This window comes from Perca flavescens, chromosome 17 (assembly GCF_004354835.1).
Source record: "Perca flavescens isolate YP-PL-M2 chromosome 17, PFLA_1.0, whole genome shotgun sequence".
Lineage (NCBI taxonomy): Eukaryota > Metazoa > Chordata > Actinopteri > Perciformes > Percidae > Perca > Perca flavescens.
In genome coordinates, this window is record NC_041347.1 from 11,530,416 (window position 1) to 11,553,629 (window position 23,214).

The window sequence follows — 23,214 nt, forward strand, 5'->3', positions numbered from 1 at the left end:
TGTTAAGGGTGAGCCCGGCAGGCTGGCGTTGCTACATGCATGTTTGGACGGACTGGGGTTGGTGCGGTGAGGTGAGGTGAATGGGCGTGGCTGCACCAAGTGAGGGTAAAGGCACGGGATCAGACCAGGCGTCCCAGCTGGCACAGTCCTGTCCTCTGGCTTATGTAAGCGTCACCAGAGGGCTTCTTCGAGCTGGGACACAGCTCGAGCGGTGACTATTTGACTGCATACGCTGACTGAATATCATGTTTTCAGCACCGACCTCTTTAATAACAAGGAGAGGGGTGACCAGACCAGTCGTAAACACGGTGTGGAAAATTAAAAGCCCTACGGTGAAATGACACTAACGATCGCTGAGACACAGCCAGAGTGGATGTTATATATTGAGGCAATGAAACGGTGGGATGAACCATTACGTATCAACCGCCCAGTTTACAGCTCAGAGGGATGAGCATCAAGGATATTGGGAGGCCTGTCTATTTTGTTTAATAGCGGAAACACGAGACATCCTAATAGGGATGTCGACAGGCTACATCTCTGTGAGTCCCACAAGTGTAAATAAATATTTAATATGTTGCCAGGATGCCGCAGGATGAGCTCGTGCCTTTTTTTGTTACCGCTCCACTTGTGCAGAAGCATTGCCGGCGGAACAACCTCTTATTAAAACGAGACACTGTGACGGCATTGTCAAGCAAAGGACAACACAAAACATGAACATCTAGTCCAAAGCAAGCTCACGTGCTGTCAAAAACAACAAGTCAGCATGCCAAGACACTCAATCAGCTTTACATTTTGAAGAAGAAAAAAAAAAAAACTCATGAGAGGAACAAGGCCCATATACAGGAGGTGGTGGACTGGTGCAGATACAGTATAACCATAAGTGGGAATGAGCAGCTATTCCACTGATTTAGAAAAGTGTGTCTCAAAATAGTTTTGTCAAAAAGCAGGTTGTGCAACTTGGCCGTATATATAATAAATAACGTCACTCATATTAATCTTATGATGATGTGCAACACTGACGTCATGAAATAAGTTATGCACGAATGACCAATTTGTGCTTTTCAACAGTTTGACCACTTTGGCTTCCTGTGAGGTGCGTTGTCTGGTGGGGCGTCCTGACTGCCTCTGATCATTTGGCTGCAGGATCCAGAAGAGTCCGCTTCCGGTTAAATGTAATAATGTAATACCCTGCTTCCAAATCACCGCTCATCTCGCTGCACTAATCTAAAAAAGACAAGAATCCTCTTGTCTCAAATTTCAGGCTACGGAACAAGTCACCGCCCTGCACCAGTCCACGCTCTCTGAGACATTGCCAACGCCACCTTGTTCTTCCAGTGAGCTCACTGGCCGTGTGGACTCGACTATAGTGGATTTGTACTCACCCCGTTCCACTCCACGCCCATACTCACTTCCTCGCCGGTCTCAGAGCCGCTCTCATACTTAACGCTGCTCAGGCTGTCCCTGCTCCTCCGCCTGTCGCCGTCTGTATCCTTCAGGATCTCCACCACACGTGTCTGGTGGATGGGGTCAATGCCCTGATGGGGATAACACACAGGTACGACACACACACACACACACACACACACACACACACACAAACAAACATGCCATGATTAGAACTAGCCCGGAGGTAGACATTAGCTTGTTGATAAGGGTGAGCGTGTAGAGTTACATGGGAGGTATTAAAAAGGGATTTTATGGTTTCAGTCTCTTTCACAGCACAGTGGTGGTGGCATCATAGCGACAAGGGAACATTGGAAATGGCTGTGAGATGGGAGTGATGTTAGGGGAGAGAGAGAGAGAGAGAGGTGGAGGCTCTATGGAGGCTATCAGTTGGAGACAAAGCACTTACTGTGTTGCTCTGGATCCATAGCATTGTAGAGAAAGGGAAAGAAATATCATGAGATTTGGGGTGGGACACGTTTTAAGAGTTTACAGAAAGTTATCTGCATGCAGAAACGGGACATTTGCAGTTCAGAAAAATGCTGCTGACCTGCTTGCGAGACCTCACAGCACACTCTTCCAGGGTGTCGGCAGCCTCGAGCTTGCCCTGCCGGCGGTACAGGGCGCCCAGGTTCCTCAGGGTGGTGTTCACTGTAGGGCTGAACAAGGAGACAGGAACACCAATATTTACCCAAAAGGTCATTCGAGGAACAAGTTGATCAGAGCAAACTGCTGTGCTATGTACATAGCAAGAAAATGCTAAAAAAAAAAAAAAATCCCTGAAAGATTAAGAAAAGTACTTGAAAACCCAATGCTAATTTAGTCACATTCCTAAAAATCTGAAAAAATATATATATATATATATATATATATATATATATATATATATATATATATATATATATATATATATATATATATATATATATATATATCTCAATATTTGGCCTTCATAACGTATAAACAAATGAATACAGTGAGGTGACTAATCTCAGGCCTTTATCATGTGTTTTTTTTTTTTTTGTGTTTATTTATGACCAAGTTGTAAAACCACACTTGTCACGCTCACCTGTTGACTTTGCAGGCCTTGTACCAGCCTCCGTACTCTCCGTATGGAGTGTTGTCTCTGTGCTTGCCCTGGAAGTAAATGAGGGAGAAAAGGAAGAGAAAAGAGCGTGAAGGGGGAGTGGTGGTTTGTACTGGATCAGCAGCATTTTTCCTGTGTTGAGAAATAACTAATATGCCCAGTAGGGCTTATATTGTATGTGTGTGTGTGTGTGTGTGAGAAAGAAAAGCGGCCAAAAAAAGTATTGCATTTCACTTTCACAACCTTCCATTTGACACGCCTCGTTCTTTTAATTTGCAGTGCTTTTAATATTTGCTCTGCTTTTGTTCAGAATGACATGAGGCTGACTACACAAAGCCCTCACCTTGCTCATCTCCTCTCTTTCCTCTGCGTGCATCCAGATGGGCTTGTTTTCAGCTGCAGACAAACAAGACAGGAGAGGTGGTCTACATACAGTACAACAGGACTGGGGAACAGCTTCACTGGCTGCCTCAGGACGGTTCATCACATCCACTGGGAGTTATTCATGATGCAGGCTGAGCTTGCTATAAAACCTTACTGGCTAGGCTAGTGAACATGTGTTACAGTCTCTTCATTGGTCTGTCACACATACCCGTGTCTTGGTAGGGAGGCACGTTTTGGTTTTATATATTTGGCTACACAAATACAAGAAAAGGCTGGTGAACCCTGAGATCGGTCACAGACCGTCTGCATTGGGGTTTAAATATTATTAAACGGGCTAAATGTTTTAAATATAAAGATAGATCCAGAAAAGAAAATATGTCCCTGAGCTTATTCTGTAATACTGTGAGTACAGGAACTCATTTTTGTTTTTAATTAAATCTTTTCATAAACATGTTTGTAGATTCTTCCCCAAATAAATTAAGAAAGGTCAATAGATCTCAATACAGAAAACATTTTAAATGCATCATTAAACTGTCTTGTACAAAAACCTGAGCCAAGTGAAGGAAGGTGATAATGATTATGCTATATAAACCGTGACACACACCATTAAACACATACTTAATCATTATTACTTATTCATGAAATAGATTAATTAAATATGCCTTTGAAACACACAAGCGTAGCACATATTAACTCAAAATTAGGGGCACAAATTGTTGCTGCTTCCATTAACCTTCAACTCTCCAACAGGTTTAAAAAAAAAAAAAAAGAATCTGAGCACTATTGTCAAGTTAAGTGACATATGAAAAATAAACCTGTCAGAAAAATGTGAGATGCTTTTTTGCTTTGAGCATCTGAGCATTGCATTGTGCCGAGTCCCTTTCATTCCTTTTTCAAAAGCAGGCAATCTAATCCTTGGAGGAAAGTCAACTTAAACTAAAAGAGAAGAAAGTGACAAAGAGTTCATCTTTCAGACAAGTTAACTCTTTATTCTTTAAAAAGTTTGTTTGGATTCTTTGTGTACTCTGAATGGTGAAGGTTGGCACTGAGCTTAGTACATCGTCCACTTTTTAACCATCTGTCACTCTGCCCGCTGGTGTGAGACAAACAGTAGGTGGAAGATAAGACAATGGTGGAGGAAAGTCTAAAACCCACCACCATTTCTTTGGAATAAGTTTGGATTTATTAAGTTTCTAGGTTGTTTAAAAAAAAAAAAAAAAAAGTACCACTACTGCAATATAGAAATAACCTTATAAACAGGTGCTGCCATTTACTGTCAGCTACAGTATCTCCTATGAGGCCTTACCATCAACAGATCCAAACTCTTTCTCATGAGCACGAGTCAGAATCTCTTTGTACAGAATCTCAGCCTCCTTGTATTTCCCCTGTTTAAGAAAGCAGGATGCCTGAAGAAGAAAGAGAACAGAATGCACATTTCAGTGTTGGATCAAATGGGGCTTTTGTCTCACTATGTGCCCCCTGAGACAGCAGGAGCAGTCTGTCTGCATATATTTCCCCTGCGTACTGTGACTCATGAAAAATGATATAGTACCACAGAGCCTCCCTTACTGTCTCCAAACAGCCTCTCCATCATCAGTGAGACAGGACAGAAGCAGGAAGGAGAAGAAGCAAGGTAGACAAACGACTAGTGGCTTGGTACCCTATCAGCAAGGCTTATCGAGACAAAATTGTTCTATGAACACCCAAAGTAGAGTAAAATAATAACATATTCAGCTGCCTTTCATAACTTCTTTTATAAAAAAAAAAAAAAAAAAAAAAAAAAAAAAAAAACATGCTTTGAAAAAAAATAGTGCCCCTTTTGTAAAGTCAGGTGTAGTATAAATCTGAAAAAAACATCAGTTGAATAAAATACAGTTTTGAAAGACATTTCAAGTGGAAGCTTTGCAGGGAGAAAGCAGTTCCAGTTTCCATGCTGACAACCCCCGCAGAGACCAAGCTCAGGCTGGGAGAACAAACGAGCGAGTCTGCTCACAATAAAACTAAACACGGCCCGGGTCTACCTTGGTACAGTCACGGCTCAATAGGGACCGTAATCCTTGTCAAAGTAAATAAAAGTATAGCGTAGAAGTGAAAAGGGTTTGAGATGAAGCCCAATAACAGCTGATGTGGGGAACTTGTCTCTCACCAGGTTATTCTTGGTTTTGGCCACATTGGCATCATCTGGGCCCAGCCTGCTCTCGTAGATCTCCAGGGCACGGCAGTAGTAGTACTCCACCTCCTCATACTTGCCCTGGTTCTGGCAAAGCAGAGCCAGGTTGTTGAGCTGTTTGGCCACATCTGGGTGGTCCTTCCCCAGGACCTGAGGGAAAACAAGCAGCAAATATCTTTAATTAAAAGGTCAGTTTGTGTCCCTTTCTCAGTGCATCTCTCCCTTCGGTACCTCTGGCTGCTTTCACCGAGCAGCACGTCTGCCTGCTGCAGACATTCAGGAGCTCTAATAAAAGGCTGGTCAATAGAGAGGGTGCAGAATAGAGCTTTCAGGCAAAGAGAGACCCATTGTACGCTGCTGGGCTCTGTAATTTTTGTCATGTCTCCTATCCATCTCCTGCACCTGCCTCGCTCCCCAACGTCTGCTATCCTTTTTCAGCTGCGCTCAAAATTAGAAATACTCCGACATGGAGACGGCCCCCCTGTGGAAACGCAGACAATTTAAGAAAATCATTTGCCCCTTTTCCCTATTTATAGTGGCTGGTGTTACAGCAGCTCCAACTGACATTTCAGAAATAGTATCACTGTTAATTACAATGAGCTAATTGTTCACTGGTTTTAGCCTTGAGATGAGGCCTCGATATGGGCGGCTCTACTGGTGCAATCCAGGGATGTGGCCTACCTTTTCTCGGATCTCCAGAGCCCTCTTACACAGAGGTTCAGCCTCCTTGTACTTTCCCCTCTTTCCATACAGCACAGCCAAGTTGTTCAGCGTCGCAGCAACCTGGACATACAGACAAAGAGAAAACCTGAATGAGGCCACTTCCTTTCTCAATTCCCTTCAAGATACCAGGACTTTTACTGTTGTCTTATGGCTTATCCGTCCTAAAAATCTATATTGTTCAATCAAGCAGCTTTTCAAAAAGCTCAAAGCCACCTGGATTACACAGGATGGTAGTAACCTGCCTTTGTGTTTCATTATTCTGTGTCTACAGTATATGAAGCAAATGGCAAGCCCACAGAGCTGCAGGGACTAGCACTGAACTTTAATAGCTTCCTTTAGGCTTTATGAGAGGTTTTGGAGCCCCCCGTGTAAATCGATTAATACAAATCTGTTCACAAAGGCAATGAAATAGGTAGTATATTTTAATATTTTCCCAATTGGTCGTTGTATTGTGACTGCAAGGACTTGGGTTTATGCTAAATGTATGAACAGACAATCAGCAGATGTGATTGATTACTGTAAAGCCTGCAGGCACAGGTCCCAAAATCCATACTTAATGGTGAAAATAAAATCCATACAGACAGTAAATACAGCAGACTGTGCCATTATTGCCTCCCTGTTGACAAAGTCTTCGAGCAATTATGAACCAACACCAGAGGACTAATCAGATCTATCTAAACATGGATATGTCTCCATGAAGATATGGTTGCTATGGCGACGGCGGAGTCTTACAGCGGGATGGTCTTTGCCCAGGGTTTTCTCACGGATGGACAGAGCATCGTTGAGCAGATGGGCGGCCTCTTTGTATTTGTTCTGATCTCTGCAGAAATGAGAGGGAGAGACAACGGGGTGAGACTGAATGTTTCTCGCTCTTTGACTAAAATGGGTGTACAAAGGAGGGCAACATGGAATAAGTCAAATAGGAGAAATAAATAACAGTAAAACTAGCAAAAGTCCCCATATGGAGACATTTCTGACCTGTAGACCAAGGCCAAGATGTTGAGCATGGTGGCCACGTCAGGGTGGTCGTGTCCGGAAGTCTTCTCCAAGTCCTCCAAAGCCTGCTTGCAGAGGGGGACAGCCACCTCGTACCGGCCCTGGGAGGCATATTGGATCACCAGGTTGTGCAGGGTCCTCAGACGGGCCGGGATCTCGTAGCCTCCCTGCTGGGCCGCAGCCACGGCTGCACTGTTGTGTTGGTGTTGCACTGATGGGCACAGAGGCGCACAGGGCAAAGGTCAGCATGCACGTCAAAGGAGGATACAAAAAAAAAAAAAAATATATATATATATATATATATATATATATATATATATATATATATATATATATATATATATAAAAAATTCCCCCCTGATTATGACGCTAATTACATTAGCATGCAAACAATACTGTGGTTTCAGGGAATAGTTACATTATGGAGATAATTCAAATGGCATGACACAGCATTATCTACCCTTGTGTCCTGGACTTCGATGGTTAGTTAGTTAGGTTAGGTTAATTTACTCAAAGAGGGATGTAAGAAATATCAAACCAAAATAAGTATATACATTTCCTTATTCAAGTTTCCACTATGTAAGTGTCATTATTTTGACCACAACAAAAATGTGGTGCATCATTAAAGGTGCTCTAAGTGATGTGACGTGTTTTTTAGGCTACAACATTTTTCGTCACATACAGCAAACATCTCCTCACTATCCGCTAGCTGCCGGTCCCCTGAACACACTGTAAAAAACCGCGGTCTCTGTAGACAGCTCAGGCTCCACAAACGGCAACAAAAACAATCTGCGCCAACCGGCCCCACGAACCATAACAAACAGTGTTCCAGCCAATAACCAACAAGAAGGAGTTGGTTGAGCCATCGCTGCAGCTGCGTTAGCACGTAGGCTACTTCCACAATGCGTATTCATGACTCAACGCAAGCCTGACGCAAGTGTCTTTGCTATGTTAAGACCGTCCACTGCCCGCGTCATTTAAATAGCAAATGCACCTGCGCCCATCTTTGCGCCTATTGGCGTGCTGGTCTTACAGGGAGGTGTGTTCAGGTGAATTCTTGGCGTATTGCTATCTTGAGGCAGCAGGAAGTGATCGCGCCATTGCCCAACAAAAACCTGGTCTAAAGTCAATAACGCAGCAAATTAGTCAAATGCGTCCAGGCTTATGCACAGCACGTACACTATGCTTGTTACACACACACAAACACGCAAAAGACTACAAATAAAAATATTACGGCGCAAATCTGCCATCATATTAGCAATGCGCCAAGGTCCAAACGCGCCTGGCTTTAAAAGGGAATGGGAGATGACACTCTGATTGGTTTATTGCATGTTACGCCCAAAACACACCTATGAATTCATGAAGACACTAAGTACAACCCTTTTGAACCACCTTTTTTCCACCGTCAAACTAGCAAAAGTGGATTTGGACACGCCCTAAAACGCACGTGAGACATGCACTTCATGCCATGCACTTCATGCCATGCGCTCAGATCATTAAACTAGGGTGCTAAATATTGACTATAACATTTTGGAAGCAAACTCCAATCTTAAACAAACACTGTTATCAGGTTTGACAGCCTAATGGGTGAGTAAAATCATAGTGTCACGCTGAAATGCTAAATACTGCTGTTCTTACTTCCTTGGCCATGCTCCTCCTCATCGTTGGGGAAGAGGTCGTCCAGGGAGTCCTTGGGTGGTTCTCGGTCCTTCTCCTCCTGCTGAGGGGACCAAACAAAGCTGCCAGTCAGATCCTCACAGACAGCTGCAATCACAGACAATCATCTGGCAACACTGTCATGTAGGGTTTTTAAACATCCAAGCCAATAATTAGTATAATAAATATCACACCTGGATAAAAAAGGGATACAATCTTATCTTGTAGTTACAAATATGCAATTGCTAGTATAAGATCATTTAGACCAATAAATTCAACACTATGTTAAAATTATACTTATCATAATATCATGAGTGCATTTTTGCACCTTGACAGAATACATTGGCCTATTTTGTTAAAGTCCAACTGAAAATAAATAGCTTTTTTTTTTGTCTACTGCGACATACATATTTGCTCTGTTAATCACTTGTCCTATGTTTTCATTTGAGAAAAATCAGAAACCATTTTATAGAATTTTATATTTTATATGTTCTGCTTACATGATGGGACCCTCTAGTTTTGCATTAAACAATGGAATACTGTTAGGTATCCGTCTTTGTAGATGGATCGTATTTGTGTAGTGATCTTATCTTATTTCAATGCGGCCAATCGAACTTTGCATAAAGCAGTAATGTCAGCGTTCTATACCTTGTTGTCCTTGTTTTTAGCCGAGCTGTATGCATTTTGAGAGGAAAGAAAAATGACATTTCAGTTGATTCTGATTCTATCAAATGACTAAGGGTGATTTTCAGTTAGACTTTAAAGTGGAAGCCTGTTAAAAGCTGGAACATCCAGAGCACAAATAAGGTTCCTTCAGGGACAGGGTATTGGCATGATGGATTCCTGAAATAAGCAGTTAGTGGATATAGGTTATTACAGTCTAATTTTATGACTAAGAATAAGGTCAGAATATACAGCGATTCATCCCAGCATCAGATCAATGAGGACCTGACCAGAAAGGCTCCTTCCCGGATCACATATCATTGACAGTTTGCTGCCCATAAGAGTTACAATAGTCACTTTCAACACGGTTTAGAGCTCAGGATTTATATAAGTATTAAACTAATATTAAATTAACTAATACTAAAATTATTTTGATAATCAATAATCGGTTTGAAAAAATAATTAAAAATTCTCTGATTCCAGCTTCTTAAATGTGAATATTTTCTAGTTTCTTCTGGGAGTGTGCCTATGTTCCCACAGTTCTAAGAAAAAAAAAAATGTCACTGAAAATTAGGTCTCATGTTCCCACATTTCTAAGATTCTTTTTTAAAAATAGGCCCTATGTTCCCATAGTTCCTACATTTCTAAGATTTATTTTCCAAAATTAGGCCCTATGTTCCCATAGTTCCTACATTTCTACGATTTTTTTCCAAAATTAGGCCCTATGTTCCCACGTTTCCTATCCATAAATTTCTATCAGATTTTAACCCCCTTTCTCCCAATTTGGTAGCCAATTACACCCAACCTATTATCCAGTAGCAATGGACTACAGATGGAATGTAACCCTAACCCTAACAGGGCCTAATTTTAAGAAGAAAAAAATTCTTAGAAATGTAGGGCTGTGGGACCATTGGGCTCTGGGAACATAGGGCTGACCCCTTTCTTCTCTCCTCTATGACAGTAAACGGAATATCTTTGAGTTGTGGACAAGACAAGATATTTGAGACAACATCTTGGGCCAACGACTAATCGAGAAAATAATCGACAGATCAATCAATAATGAAAATGATTGTTAGTTGCAGCCCTAAACAATATATTTTAAAGAATTTGGTTACAATGAGAGCAATCTAACCACACACACACACAACATGTACACAGTTACATAAATCTCCCAAAAACACATAAGTGACCAAGTATCTGTAGATATGCATTTGTGATTTCTTACGGTACTTACAGTGGGTGAGACGTCTTCATCATACTTTTTGAGCTGGTTCATGAACTCCAGGTGCTTCTTCTCCTCCTCCAGCTGGGCCACGCTCTGCTCGCTCTTCTGCAGCTTCTGCTGGGTGTTGGCCAGCTCGTCCCGCAGCCACTGGTTTTCCTGGCACAGCCTCCTGACCTGTGCACGCAGCTTCTGCTTCTCAGACTCCACGGCGTTCAGGTGGTTGGACAGGGCCATCATCACCTGGGGTGGAGGCAGCGTTCAAGAGCAATGATATTTACCGGGGACAAATTGCCGCAGTGGCAAAAGCAGGAGAGAACAAACCGGGGCTGGTTCTGAATGAATCATGATCATCACACAAGCTCAGTATAGAATGAGGAAGCAGAAACATACCAAGTGGGAGACGGTAACACATGGCTGTGTGGTTTAAATAACGCTCATTTACTACACTGTGAACCATTCTCCTCTTTTTCTGCCAATTCTGATGTTAAAAACTGTAACCCACTTCCTTTTACATGGCATTTTCTTTTTTTTGCTCATATCGTCCGAGTGCCCAAACTACTCATCGCGTAGGAAAATACATTCTGCCCTCCCGATAGCTCTAGCACCGTCTTACCTGAGCTTCTCCCAGGCCCAGTTCAATCATCTCCACTGACTTGCGAAGCAGGTTGGACTTCTCGTGCACCAGGTTGGCCTCTTCATCCTTCTTTAGGCACTTGATGGTCTCCAGGAGGCTGTGGAGGATGGAGTTGTGCTCATTCTTCAGGGCCTCCAGACCCTGGATCACCAGCTTTGTGTTGGAGATGATCTCTTCCTGAGAGAGCTTCTCCAGCTTTTCTTCCCGTGGATACACCATGGTGGACATCTTCTAGTTAGCTCAGGGAAAACTATGCAGATTGAAAGAAAAAAAAAAAAAAAAAAAGGGTACCTTGGTTGTTATCACAGACTAACCCAGTGGACACTGCGGGAAAAATTTAAAACAGCAGCAGCTGCCACATTGAAAGGACATTTTAAACGCGGCCTTCCAAAGATGCAGCTGTGCTTCTTAACACTGAAAATCACAACGCAAAACTCGAGAGCTCAGCTGGACTGCAAACTGTCACAACACGTCTCTTGTTACTTTTCCTCTATTTAACTGAGAGTTATCTTCGATTTCAATTGATCTTTCACACTATAGACCATCGAAGGCATTCTCTGCTGGGGTGACATGACAGAAGCCACTCTCTCCGTTTAAAGACATCAATGCCTTGACAGCGTAGAGCCCCGCCCCGTGATGCTGACAGACACAGGTGCATAATTCTGAGCTCTGCTGGAAATTTTCGCAGCATGACCAACGCACAAACGCGTCAGCCATAAAAAGGGGGAATGAACTCATGTTTTATCACTGCAGGGGGGATAAGGGATTCAAATTTCATGAGTGAGATAGGTCAGCATTTCTTTGAGCGGTTTAATTAGACAAATTCAGAATGTATGCCGTTCAACGAGAAGAAAGAAGGGTTGTTAAATAAAAACACACATGAACTAGGCTCTAACCATGCTCGGGAAAAACTCAGCTGCAAGGGTTGAAATGAGTGGACACATGCAGAGTATCGACACGGGTATAAAGCCTGCCACAGGGACATATTATTCTGGTGGACAGACTGTAGGGATTTGCCACCTATAATAAGCTCTGGGAGAAGGGCTGCAGCTCGCTATGTTAACAGAGGGCACACAGATGCTGCAGTGTGCCTGCCTTCTGGTGCCAGCACTTTATCCAAACAGAGGCCTAGCTGACTGGCTGAAGAATCCAGGAGAGTATGACATGATAAAAGCCTCATAAATACAGCAGCTTAGCAGCTGGTCAAGTCGCAGGAAAAAAAAAAAAAAAAAAAAAAAAAACTGTGTCGATAACATTGTGTTTTGGAGACACGTCACCCTTTTTGGTTAAGTGCATGGAACACGTGCCATTTTCCTGAAACAGTCTGAATATAATTTATGACTCGCTGAGCCACATCACTGTTGGCTACGTCATGCAAAATGTCAGTGCAAAAAGCGGCCCTGCCCTTCTGACTGGGGTAATGTTGAGCTAGTGCGGTCTGTATTTTAGCAGCAGCGAGGACACCAGGTTAAGGATGAGGGGGCTTACAGTGATAAACACCAGCTGAGCTCCATCTGCCAAAGAAAAACATATACACACACACACACACACATTAGTGAGCCACTCCCTGCTTTGCTACTCGCATTTCAGAAATTGTCTATTTAAAGCAGAGCACTGAGAAAATAAAAAGACCAACAAATGCCCTAAACAACTGCAATAAATAGCTATTTGCGGTGTGGTATGAAAACAGAAGAGATAACGATGGCTATGTTAAATCCTGTTGTAGAGACCTGGAGTTAACGTAGCCCATCAAATCTTTTGTTCGAGCAGTCCAATTTATCGCTGCAGCTCTAATGGCTGCCCACCATAATTTGCTAGCTACAGAATAAATGTGTTTGTGTATTTTCAGTGGCCCTTGGCTCAGCTTTACAGCCAACACTGGCAGAAACTACCAAAGGAGTCTGTTGCTAGTATCCAGTAATTACGTCCCTCCTGTGATGTTATGCATGTCACATCATGTAATCACAGCTGGGCTACGTTCGGGGGAGTGGTATTCATGATGCTAATATATTTAATGATGGACACTAGACAAGCGCACGGGGGCAGCTACTGAAGTCAACTAATGGCCAACTGGACATCAGTGGGCCTGTGGAAATGAGCTTTGATCAGGATGACAGTGGAGCCTGCGTACCACCAGCTGGAGCAGCAGTGATCGATCGATCGATCATAAAAAGTGTCAGGTAACCAAATACTATGGAGTGTTTACAGCGAAGACATATGCGTACGTATCTGCTGTCAGGTGAAACCCTCTCAACTCGAAATAATTGTGTGGCCAGGATAGCTCAGTCGGTAGAGCGGGCGCACATATTCAGAGGTTTATGCCTCAACGCAGAAGGTCCAGGGTTCAAGTCCGACCTGCGACGATTTCCTGCGTGTCTTCCCCTCTCTCTCCCCCTTTCATAGCTTTCCTATACATTAAAAGGCGGAAATGCCAAAAAATAAAATAAATAAAAAAACTTGGATTGTTTTTCCTTTCCTCTAATTAAAAACTTAAAAAGGTGCCCTGCCACACAAAACCGTTTTTACTTGTATTTTTTGAAATATGCTAGGTCCATATGTGTTTGTGTTATGTTGTGAATGTGAAAATGAACTGCTACCTCCTCTGTCAGCTCTAGTCACTGAAAAGAAATAAGCAGAGAAATCAGGCCAATTACAAAAGCTGGTCAGTCTGACATCATATTGCCTGAGCTCATTACTATTCATGAGCTCAGCCTGGGTAAAGGATTCTGACAGCCAGGCGCTCATAGGCTAGCTGTTAGCCAATCAGAGTCAAGCAGCTTAGCTCGTTGAATATTAATGACAACTGGCACAAATGGAGCGGAGTCTTCCTGCAGGCTTTCTATACTGCGCCAGAATGGCTTGAAACAAGGTAACCAAAGCATTTTTTTCCACAAACAAATGTTACAGAGTCCATGGTAGAACTTCAGACATTACCACAAAGTAATGAAATACGTGTGGCAGGGCACCTTTAACCATCCTTAGGTTCATAAACACGCTTACTAAAATCCATCAACATTCGAAAGAAAATCAATAGATTTTTCATTTTTCCTACAAATAGGCCTACACTTTTGTTGTTAACTTCCTGAAGCATCAGTGTAAACCTCATACAAAGCAGGTCGCATGTTGTTTAAGTTGTTAAAACGGTGCCGACAGATTTATATTCAGCATATTAGATATGGTACTCAGAGGTGACACTGAGCACCTCTCATCTGCAATTTTGTACTTTATTGCACTTCATATACAATTATGTCTTCACTTCCATTTTACAGGAAGAAACAGAAGAGCAGTAAAAAGCTAATTCACAGAGACAGCCAACCTCTTCAGAAGAGTGCTGTGAAAAGATCCATTAAGCGGTTTTCCTCCCACATCAAATGACCCCATTCTAATAAAAAAAACGTAATTAATAGTAACATGCACTCTAAACCACTTCAGGAGATTTCAGATCATCAAACCTACACGGAAGTCTAGAAAATTCGTTGCTAAGCATTTAAAAAAAACAAACAAACATAATTGGGGCCAAGCATCACAATCAAATGGGCGTACATTCAGATATATAAAAAATGTTAAGGATGCCAAAAACAAAATGCCCAGAGGGCTTGCATTCAGTGCAGGCGTGCCAACTGTAAAGTTATTCAGCAGGCAAGAAGTAACACGTTTCGGGGAGAACTTACAATACATGAACTGAAAGCCATTCTGTCCTAACAAAAAACCGACTCGCTACTTTACATATAAGTCTATTCAAATGCAACAAACAAATCAAGCTGTCATTTGCATGCTCAATTTTTTTTTAAGCGCTCCCCAATGTTCTTTTCCTAAACCCAACCGTTTATTGTTTTCCTAAGTGTGTGACGTTGGTCACCGTCGTGTTTTTGTCGTTTTATTTATCGTTTTGTTTGTCGTTTTGTTTGTCGTTTTTTTTGTGTTACTCAAGCCTTTCCCAACGTTCTTTTCCTAAACCCACGCGTGTGACGTTGTTCTCGCGACAGTACGGCACGTTCTTGTGATAAGACGCGTTCTTGTGACAAGCGCCTCTCGCTGATCTCCTTCTCCGTTTCAGCTGGTGTCAGTCACGTGACGCTGGCTCTGAACGAAAACGCGTTGTGGATTAGCTAGACAGGTAGGCTAGTGCTTTATGTCCCTCTCAGCGATTAGAGTTTTTCAAAATGGCGGAACGACATGGAAGCCTCCTTGGACTTGCCCGTCCAACGTCAACACAGATAAGAAATTCTTCGTTTACGAGGATAAGTCAGATCATTGCCAGAGGTCATTTTACACCAATGAGGACATATTTATGAATGAAGACATTGATTTTAGCTAATGAAAATACTTAAAAACACTACACAGTGTACCTTTAAGTCGAGGGGATGGTACAAGCCTAACTTGCATGGAGAGAATATGAGGAAAAGTTTGCTCTGCCGTCGCAGCCTACAGTACTTTTCTCCCTGATAGGAGCTGGCACCAAAGCTCTTACCTGCTCTGATCAAGATATGAAACTATCTCTTTCAAAGCTCAAGCATAATCACAGATCAGACAGCTTATTACCCTCTTGTCTCAACAGTTAAACATATGTGGATGAAAGGCACGACTAGCAGAGCGTACACTGTTGCTAACAAAGAGGAGAAGCACTATTATGACAGTCAAGGGAGAAACGAGCAGCTTCGCCTTGATAAAACACACAAATGGCTGGAAGGACTCAGACCGCTCGAGTTAATATTTTCTAAGTCTTTTAAGAGGTGAGATAAAGTCCAACAGGCCTGCTGTTTTTCTTTACAAAGGCCGCCCCGTGAATTAATCTTTAACATTGACTTTGTTGTGTTTCATCAAAATCACGTGCACGTGAAGCACATGACAGCATCACAGGTTCATATGAAAAACCAGCAGACGGACTAAAGGAAATGACCGACAGACTACGTACCAGCTTCAATTCATCAGGCCAGAATAAGACTCCTCAGACTGCTGAAAAATGGATTACAGTGCTTTTGGGACAACAGGAAAAATGCACCCACCGTGTACATATTACACTATACAGCAGGGAGCAACACGTTCATTTGATCTGGGCTTCTATCCAAACGGCCCCATGATCAGCTAAAGGAATGACCAGGAACAAGTGTTAGTCGAGGTGCAGTAGCTAGCGAGGTTAGGCAGCTGGTAAAAAAACCAAAAGTTCACTTCCTAAAACAAACCACAAAGTAAACACGGGCCCACGAGGACACCACCGGCTCACAGCTACTTGACCTGCCACATACGCAACATAGATAACAACAGATGTTCCGGCCTCACATTGGTACGTTGCAACAGATTAGACTATTTAAAGAAATGTATGGTGGCGTATTTGTATAACATATAGTAACCATTATAGTGAAACAAACAACTCATTCTAACCAAAGGGAGGGGGGTCATTGCTTTTCTTCATGAGGAAAAACGACATATATGAAAAATGTGTGGCTCAGTGATGAGCGCTGCTGCCTCACAGCAAGTAGGCCCTGCTGATTACTGGGTCCGGCCAGGGGCTTTACTGTGTGGAGTTTGCATGTTTTCTCCGTGTTTGCATGTTTACCTCCCAACCATAAAGACATGCATGATAGGCAAGTCCTGCCATTGCCCTTACTGGCATTATAAACTGGAGTTGGTCCCCGGACTATAGCTGCCTACCCATCCTAATTAGTCAGGATGGGTTATATGCAAAGGGTACATTCCTCATATGTGTGTAAATATCTACTGGCAATTAAAAGAGATAATTGTATGTGCAAATTAAACTCTCACCCTTTATATATTTATTACAAAAGCCACTAGATGCCGACTAAAGACTTAATCCATTTATCATTCTTGCTGGCAATGTTTCCAGCTGCTTGCTGGACCAGAAAACTAACCTTGGTCTCAGTGGCAGATCAGAGCCTCATACTTTGGCACGGTGAAAAGCTGATGAAATAATGACTCCTCCTCCAGCAATAGCGCTACGCGCTGGCAAAGTGCATCATCATAAAATCCGCTGTGCTAAATCCAAAGTGATCCTCCTTAAAATGAAAAGGGGAAACCTTCGGTGCAAAACAGAGGCAAATGGGAATGAAACAGGACAGCAGTGAGAGTGACGAGCGCCGATGGGCGGGGTAGGAGGAGGACGAGAGCTGCGTGCGGGAGGATGATGACCTTCCCACTGCTCCGTCAGAACAACCAACATCAGCTCAGGGCGCACATCAAGAGACAGCCCGCCCACAGCGGGGGAGGAGAGCAGAGGAGCAGGTCGGATGGGGGAGGGAGCCTCCCTGATCTAGACTCTGCTCCTCATCAGACACAAAGGAATAGGTCTTTAACTGGCGTGGACTCAATGACATGGTTTACAGGCACAAACGGAGTTTCACATGACCCCAAGGATGAGGGCACACACACACAACACACTGCAAGGTCCAAACCTACGGTCTCGTGGTGCTACAGGTTATGTGAAAAATAATATTACACTGATTCCCATATAGCTCCCGGCCCTAGATTCTCACCTTAGCACCGAGCAGCATGTCTGGTGAGCCAAGTTCACTTATAATCTAACCACCAAACCATGTGCCGTCCAGCAAATGTTCATAAAGTGATAGGAGCCATTTGTAGCCCAGCAAACACTTGCAACATGTCAGGGGACGGCAATGATCATATTTCACATATCAGGAAATGTGTATTCATACAGACAGGCAACCTCTTCAGTGATGATCAAGGGCTCAATAATACAGCAGCGATTTGAGAACTATCTAGTTTGTGATGACATGATTACATTGGATTTTTCTAATACAAGTACAAGCATATCTGGAGAGATAGATCACTTGTGGTCCATGGGCCTTAAGAGAAAAATCAATCCAAAACAGTGTTATTAAACCTCATATTATCAAAATTCTGTTTACTAATAAAAATCAAATCGCTTTAAAAACAACTGAATAGACAGTTCTTCTTAAATCTGACATGGTTTAGATCAGAAGGACCAGAAACTGAATTTCACGGCCAAGTCAGATGACTCAACCTCGCAGGGGGATCAAAGGTCATGTTATATTGTAGCAATCGTAGCACATCCTACCCAGAAGCTAATAGAAATGCCCAAGAGGAGAGAACAGCGTAATGGAAGACAGTTGTGTGTTTACAGAAGAGAACTGTACTCTGTATTGACTGGTTTATTTCCCTTAGAGCAGTGGAAACCTGGGCCACCTCTCTGTCGTGTCTGCCCACCCAGAGCTCCACTCTTTATTAGTCTCCATCTCCGGAGAGGCCTCACCTCTGACATAATCACATCTCCCTTTGGAAAACACCATCATCACTCAGGCCATCGTTTCTTTGAATATCTCCCTTCCGGTCTTTCAAGTCGACTGTGCTTTTCCCCACTGATCTCCTGTTACCAAGGCTAATTTGCACATTGAATCTTACAGATTATTTTTTTTGCGGCATTTTAGGCCTTTAATTCCACAGGACAGATGAAGACACGAAAGGGGGGAGAGAGAAGGGGAATGACATGCAGCAAAGGGCCGCAGGTAGGCCGCTGCGTTTCAGGAGTAAACCTATATATGTGCGCCTGCTCTACCAACTGAGCTAACCCGGCCACCGAACCTTACTGACTTAAAGGGCAGGACAACAACCCTTAATAAGCTGCCATTTTCTTCTCTAAAGTCAATTTACATAACTTTAACCTTACTGAAAAGCTGAGCTGGAAATCTTCAATGAGCAAATACGACTGAGACTGTTTGAGAGAGGATGTGGTGCCTTTATTATTAGTAAAATACTAGCTTAGGAAATGGAAAAAGGCAGACTGTGGTGGGTGCATCAACAAGCCAGTGGCCGCTCTCTGTTCCATCTCCCTAGAGAAGCATTTCCTGTCTACTTGATAAAGTTTGACAGCGACAGATCACTCCCTCTTCCTCCGTTTTCTGCAAAAACAGCAATCCAACAACATCGTCCGCATCACTACCAGACACAAAGGAGAGCCAGCCACCAAGGAGGGTGTGGCGGTCTGGGACAACCAGGAGGGAAGTGCCACTGTCCACAGTCATCCATCACACCAGCTGCTGGAGGGCACTTTTCCCCACTAATGGTTGTCTGAAAACTGTGTGCCTGAATATGGCTACTGATGCAGGAAGAAATACCAGGTAGAGCATCTGCCTGACCTGAGGATTATTATGCAGAAAAAAAAGCGACACCTTTGCTTATAACACTGTTGTTTACACATCCCTACAAATGATATAACGTTAGCGGTGTTGACCCACGATGCTGGACATTTGATTTAATATCGTGGTAGCTACATGTTAATGACTCTGCACAACCTGAACGTGCTTAGAGCACGGAGAATTTTCTTAACATTTTAATACAAATTAATACAACACATAAAACAACGGATCGGATTTGACTTGCGCGCTGCTCGTTATTAGACCAACAATTTCATTTTGTTATGACTTTCGCAGTTCACAACGGGGCTTTATATTCTACCTCCACCTAAAGGGTCCATATTAACAATAAGGGCAGATTTAACCCGTTCTCTCCTTTACCAGATTTGTTGTGACTTGTTTTGGAGGAAGACTTTTAATTTAGCAATTCTTATAACGAAGCTTGCTTTGTGGTCTGTTTAGGACTCCGGTTAGCGACTAGCTAGCCAGCTCCAGCTAACCAGCTAGCATCACCACTCCCTAGCTAGATGTTACGAGTTCACCCTGTTCAAACCGCCGATCGGATCCTTTCTATACACGGTATCTTGAGTTGACACTACTTAAACACACGGTTATATACAGGGTTCACACAATTGTAATATTAGTAAGTGAAAATACAGACAGCTATAACTTACCAAGAGCTAGGACTGACGGCTCAGCCCCTTTAAATCCAAAATGTCTCCGACACAGCAAGATTCTCCCAGCAGCCTCTGCAGCTGAGTTAAATTATAATGACGTCATGTTTTGTTTTCGACTGCCAGATCTAGCCAAGTCTGTATGGCTGATCTATCTATCTATCTATCTATCTATCTATCTATCTATCTATCTATCTATCTATCTATCTATCTATCTATCTATCTATCTATCTATCTATCTATCTATCTATCTATCCGTCTGTCTGTCCGTCTGTCTGTCTGTCTGTCTGTCTATCTATCTATCTATCTATCTGTTTGATATAATGAACTCAGACACTAATTACAAAATAAGTAGTTTCTATTTGGTTTCTAGGTACAAACCACAGACTATTTACCGTCTATGGTACAAACTAGAAAAAGGGCTTGCAGTTCATTCTTGTGACATGTTCACTAGTCACACCACACACATGTATATCATTTAACCTGTATTCTTTTTGTAATTGAAGTTTTTTATTGCTTTTTCCTTTGGTGCATGCCAGTTCAGTATCACATACAGGGGCCTTTTATTGTTACAGTGAAAGCCGCGTCTTAACCATAGACAGAACAAACAAACAAAAACAATAATATATATACATGAAATCAGTTACAACATCAAGACTATGACATCAGCAGCTTTAGGGGCACATCAATATTGGAATAATTAGCAGCCTCATTCATAATACAGGTATATTGGTCAGTGTGATGTAGCCTATGTCCAAAAACTATCCCATGCTGGTGCTTTATCTTTTCTTTTTACAGTGTATCCTGTTTAGCATATGCTCATATGAAGCTGTTTTTATCATGGTGTTAGCCCATTCTTTTAATGCCGGGGTTTTAGGTGTTTTCCAGTGTTTAAGTATGTCCTGGCAGCCACTTTAATGCCAACCATGATTACAGAAAACTCTTTACTTGATATGTTGTGTAAACTTCTGTCACCTAATAGACAGAGTCTTGGAGATATTGGTAGGTTTTTAGGTATTACCTAAATATTCCAAAATTCTCCAGAAGGGCATTCCCAAATACAGTGTCATTTAACCCGTATTCAGTGTCAAGTGACAAAATGACAGTAAGCGTTTTGAAACTTCATTCAACCTGTAGGCTATGTGAACGGTTGGATGTCAATGTGTCTAAAACTGTTTTAATACATATGGGCCTCATGAAAAGGAAGGAGAAATTAGCTTATTGGGAGACAAACAAGTAGTATAATTATTGTACAGCAATAGGAGGTTAGAGATTGCATCCACTACATTACTGTACGTTAAGAAGGCAATTCTACCACCTAGAGGAGAAATTAAAATCAGCTGTCAGAGAATGAAGAAGCCGGTAGATTTATCTATTGCTACTGTAGGCTACTGTATGTATTACGACAGGTAAGCTGTAACAATGGAAGATTGATATATCATAATTGGTCCACTTTAACTTGTGTATAATTGTTTTATATCTAGCTGTGTGTGTACAGCATAGACTGTATATTAAAATTGACCGTCTTTTATATAGCCTACTGTCTATGGGTGTCCACAGAGGAGGAGATCGGAGTATGCACGTCATCAGTGCGCGACGCAGCGTGCAAGATTGTGAAGGACGCCGAGGAGAAGCTTGTGATGAAATAAGTCAAATATAAAGGTTGGTTAAATGTTACTATTACAATGAGCTATTTTGTAAATTGGACATGACACACGTGGTTAATTCGGCTTAGTTTATTAAAACGGAAAATAAAAGGAAGGTGTATTTGTAGAGCTTTGGTGATTAACCTAGCGATAGCTCATGTTATTGGCCATTTGGTAAGGTTAGGTTTAGGGTGATCGATGCAGTATAGTAAACCATTGAAACACAGTAGGTAATTATATTTAGTTGACCTCTAAAGATCTGATTTCTATTGGCTTAATTAAGTAAAAAGATGAATTCAAAGCAGGAGAAATGTGTAGACCGGATAGAGTCGAGCTAATGGTGCACTCCAGGTAACGTTAGTGAGAAAGACAAATCAACATCTTGTATATTTTTATATTTTACCATTCCAATATTGTTATTCATATATAATTGCACTGAACTGCCTTGCACTATATTTATGTTTGAATCTTAAATCTCATACTGATATTGCACTATTCCTTCCTTCCTTCTTCAATTGTTATTGTATATTTTTTGTAAATTTCTAAATTCTATTGTATTGTTATACTGCATACTTAACAGTATTTTTTTTTTCATATTTCTTGCTGTCCTTTCTGTTTTTATTCTTATATGTTAAGTGATTGTTGTACTTTGAGAGCAAAGATTAACCATAGTCAAATTCCTTGTTTTTTTTGTGCAAACCTGGCCAATAAAGCTGATTCTGATTCTGAAGCCAAAGACACAAAACTATCAGCTGTCAATGTGTCTCTGCTCTTCAGCTGTGTCAGGAGGACGTGGTAATGATGGCGGTGTCGTGTCTAACTCGAGCCCTGCGCTCCCTGACTCTGTCCCAGCCTGCTCTGCTCTGCTCGCAGGTAAACATCCACTGCCTGTCAATCCATACTGGAGATCTGAATCATCAGCAAAGCCCTTCAAACTATCTTCTCTATTTTGCTTTTTGTGTTAACAGGCAGTTGCTCAGACCAAGCTGGGAACTCAGGTAACCAGTACAGTCGGGCAGTGCAGAGGCTTCCTCACCACAGCCTCTCTGGAGCAGAACAGGACATTTTGGAAGCAGAGGGAGAAGTACACCACCAGGCCTATAGGAATGAAAAAAGACAGGAGGCAGAGATCACTCGGGTAAAGATTGTGGTCAATGTTGAAGAATAGAATAAATGACGTGTGTGATTACAAGCAAAGCTGAAGGAAGACAACATTTAAAGTGCTCACATTAGGCTTTTTTGGCTTTTCCCCTTTCCTTTATTGTGTTATAGATCTTTTTTGTGCACGTTATAGCTTTACAAAGGGAAAAAGCCCAAAGTCCACCCCAAAGGGACTTACCATCTCCAACAGAAAACACTGTTCACAAACTGCTCCAAACAGCTCTGTTGTAGTCCAGCCTTTACTTCAGAGACGAACATGCGTCACTTTGTAACACACGTTATAATGCTCGCCTAGCTGCTAGCGTGGCACGCCCTCATACTCTGCAACTGACTAGCTAGCTGTGCTGACCTAGCTACTGCACATGTGTGACTCCCACCAAAGATGGAACAGAAGTGAGATGCCTCACTCTGTAGCTAAACCGAGAGCTCAACACACAGGGTGAAAAGAGGAGCTGCAGCAGTGTGCAGTATAACAAAAATATGGTGCTTTTCAAAAAGCTCAAAGCCACCTGGATTACACAGGATGGTAGTAACCTGCCTTTGTGTTTCATTATTCTGTGTCTACAGTATATGAAGCAAATGGCAAGCCCACAGAGCTGCAGGGACTAGCACTGAACTTTAAT

At 42.3% G+C, this 23,214-nt stretch overlaps 1 protein-coding gene and 1 long non-coding RNA gene across 6 annotated transcripts in view; one reads left to right on the forward strand and one right to left on the reverse strand.

Moving 5' to 3' along the window:
- Positions 1–19,870, reverse strand: part of klc1b (kinesin light chain 1b) — a 30,129-nt gene extending 10,259 nt beyond the window's left edge. For 2 of the 4 annotated variants that reach the window (XM_028603072.1, XM_028603074.1), the window contains exons 1-13: positions 19,785–19,870; positions 10,961–11,231; positions 10,357–10,587; positions 8,442–8,523; positions 6,786–7,014; positions 6,540–6,627; positions 5,766–5,867; positions 5,061–5,234; positions 4,221–4,320; positions 2,874–2,926; positions 2,513–2,580; positions 1,994–2,102; positions 1,383–1,535 (exon numbers count right to left, since the gene is read on the reverse strand). In XM_028603072.1, the coding sequence (XP_028458873.1) occupies positions 1,383–1,535; positions 1,994–2,102; positions 2,513–2,580; positions 2,874–2,926; positions 4,221–4,320; positions 5,061–5,234; positions 5,766–5,867; positions 6,540–6,627; positions 6,786–7,014; positions 8,442–8,523; positions 10,357–10,587; positions 10,961–11,209 (1,638 nt within the window). In that variant the 5' untranslated portion in view covers positions 11,210–11,231; positions 19,785–19,870. The remainder of the gene's footprint in view (positions 1–1,382; positions 1,536–1,993; positions 2,103–2,512; positions 2,581–2,873; positions 2,927–4,220; positions 4,321–5,060; positions 5,235–5,765; positions 5,868–6,539; positions 6,628–6,785; positions 7,015–8,441; positions 8,524–10,356; positions 10,588–10,960; positions 11,232–19,784) is intronic. The other 2 variants (XM_028603073.1, XM_028603075.1) reach the window with 2 other exon arrangements.
- A 1,455-nt stretch (positions 19,871–21,325) lies between these two features.
- On the forward strand, positions 21,326–22,538 carry LOC114571848 (uncharacterized). Of its 2 annotated transcripts, none has more exons than XR_003694711.1 (3): positions 21,326–21,446; positions 22,144–22,303; positions 22,399–22,538. It is a non-coding gene; the product is annotated as an uncharacterized LOC114571848 (long non-coding RNA). The 2 variants fall into 2 exon arrangements; XR_003694712.1 differs by having other exon boundaries at positions 22,208–22,303.
- The last annotated feature ends 676 nt before the right edge of the window (positions 22,539–23,214 follow it).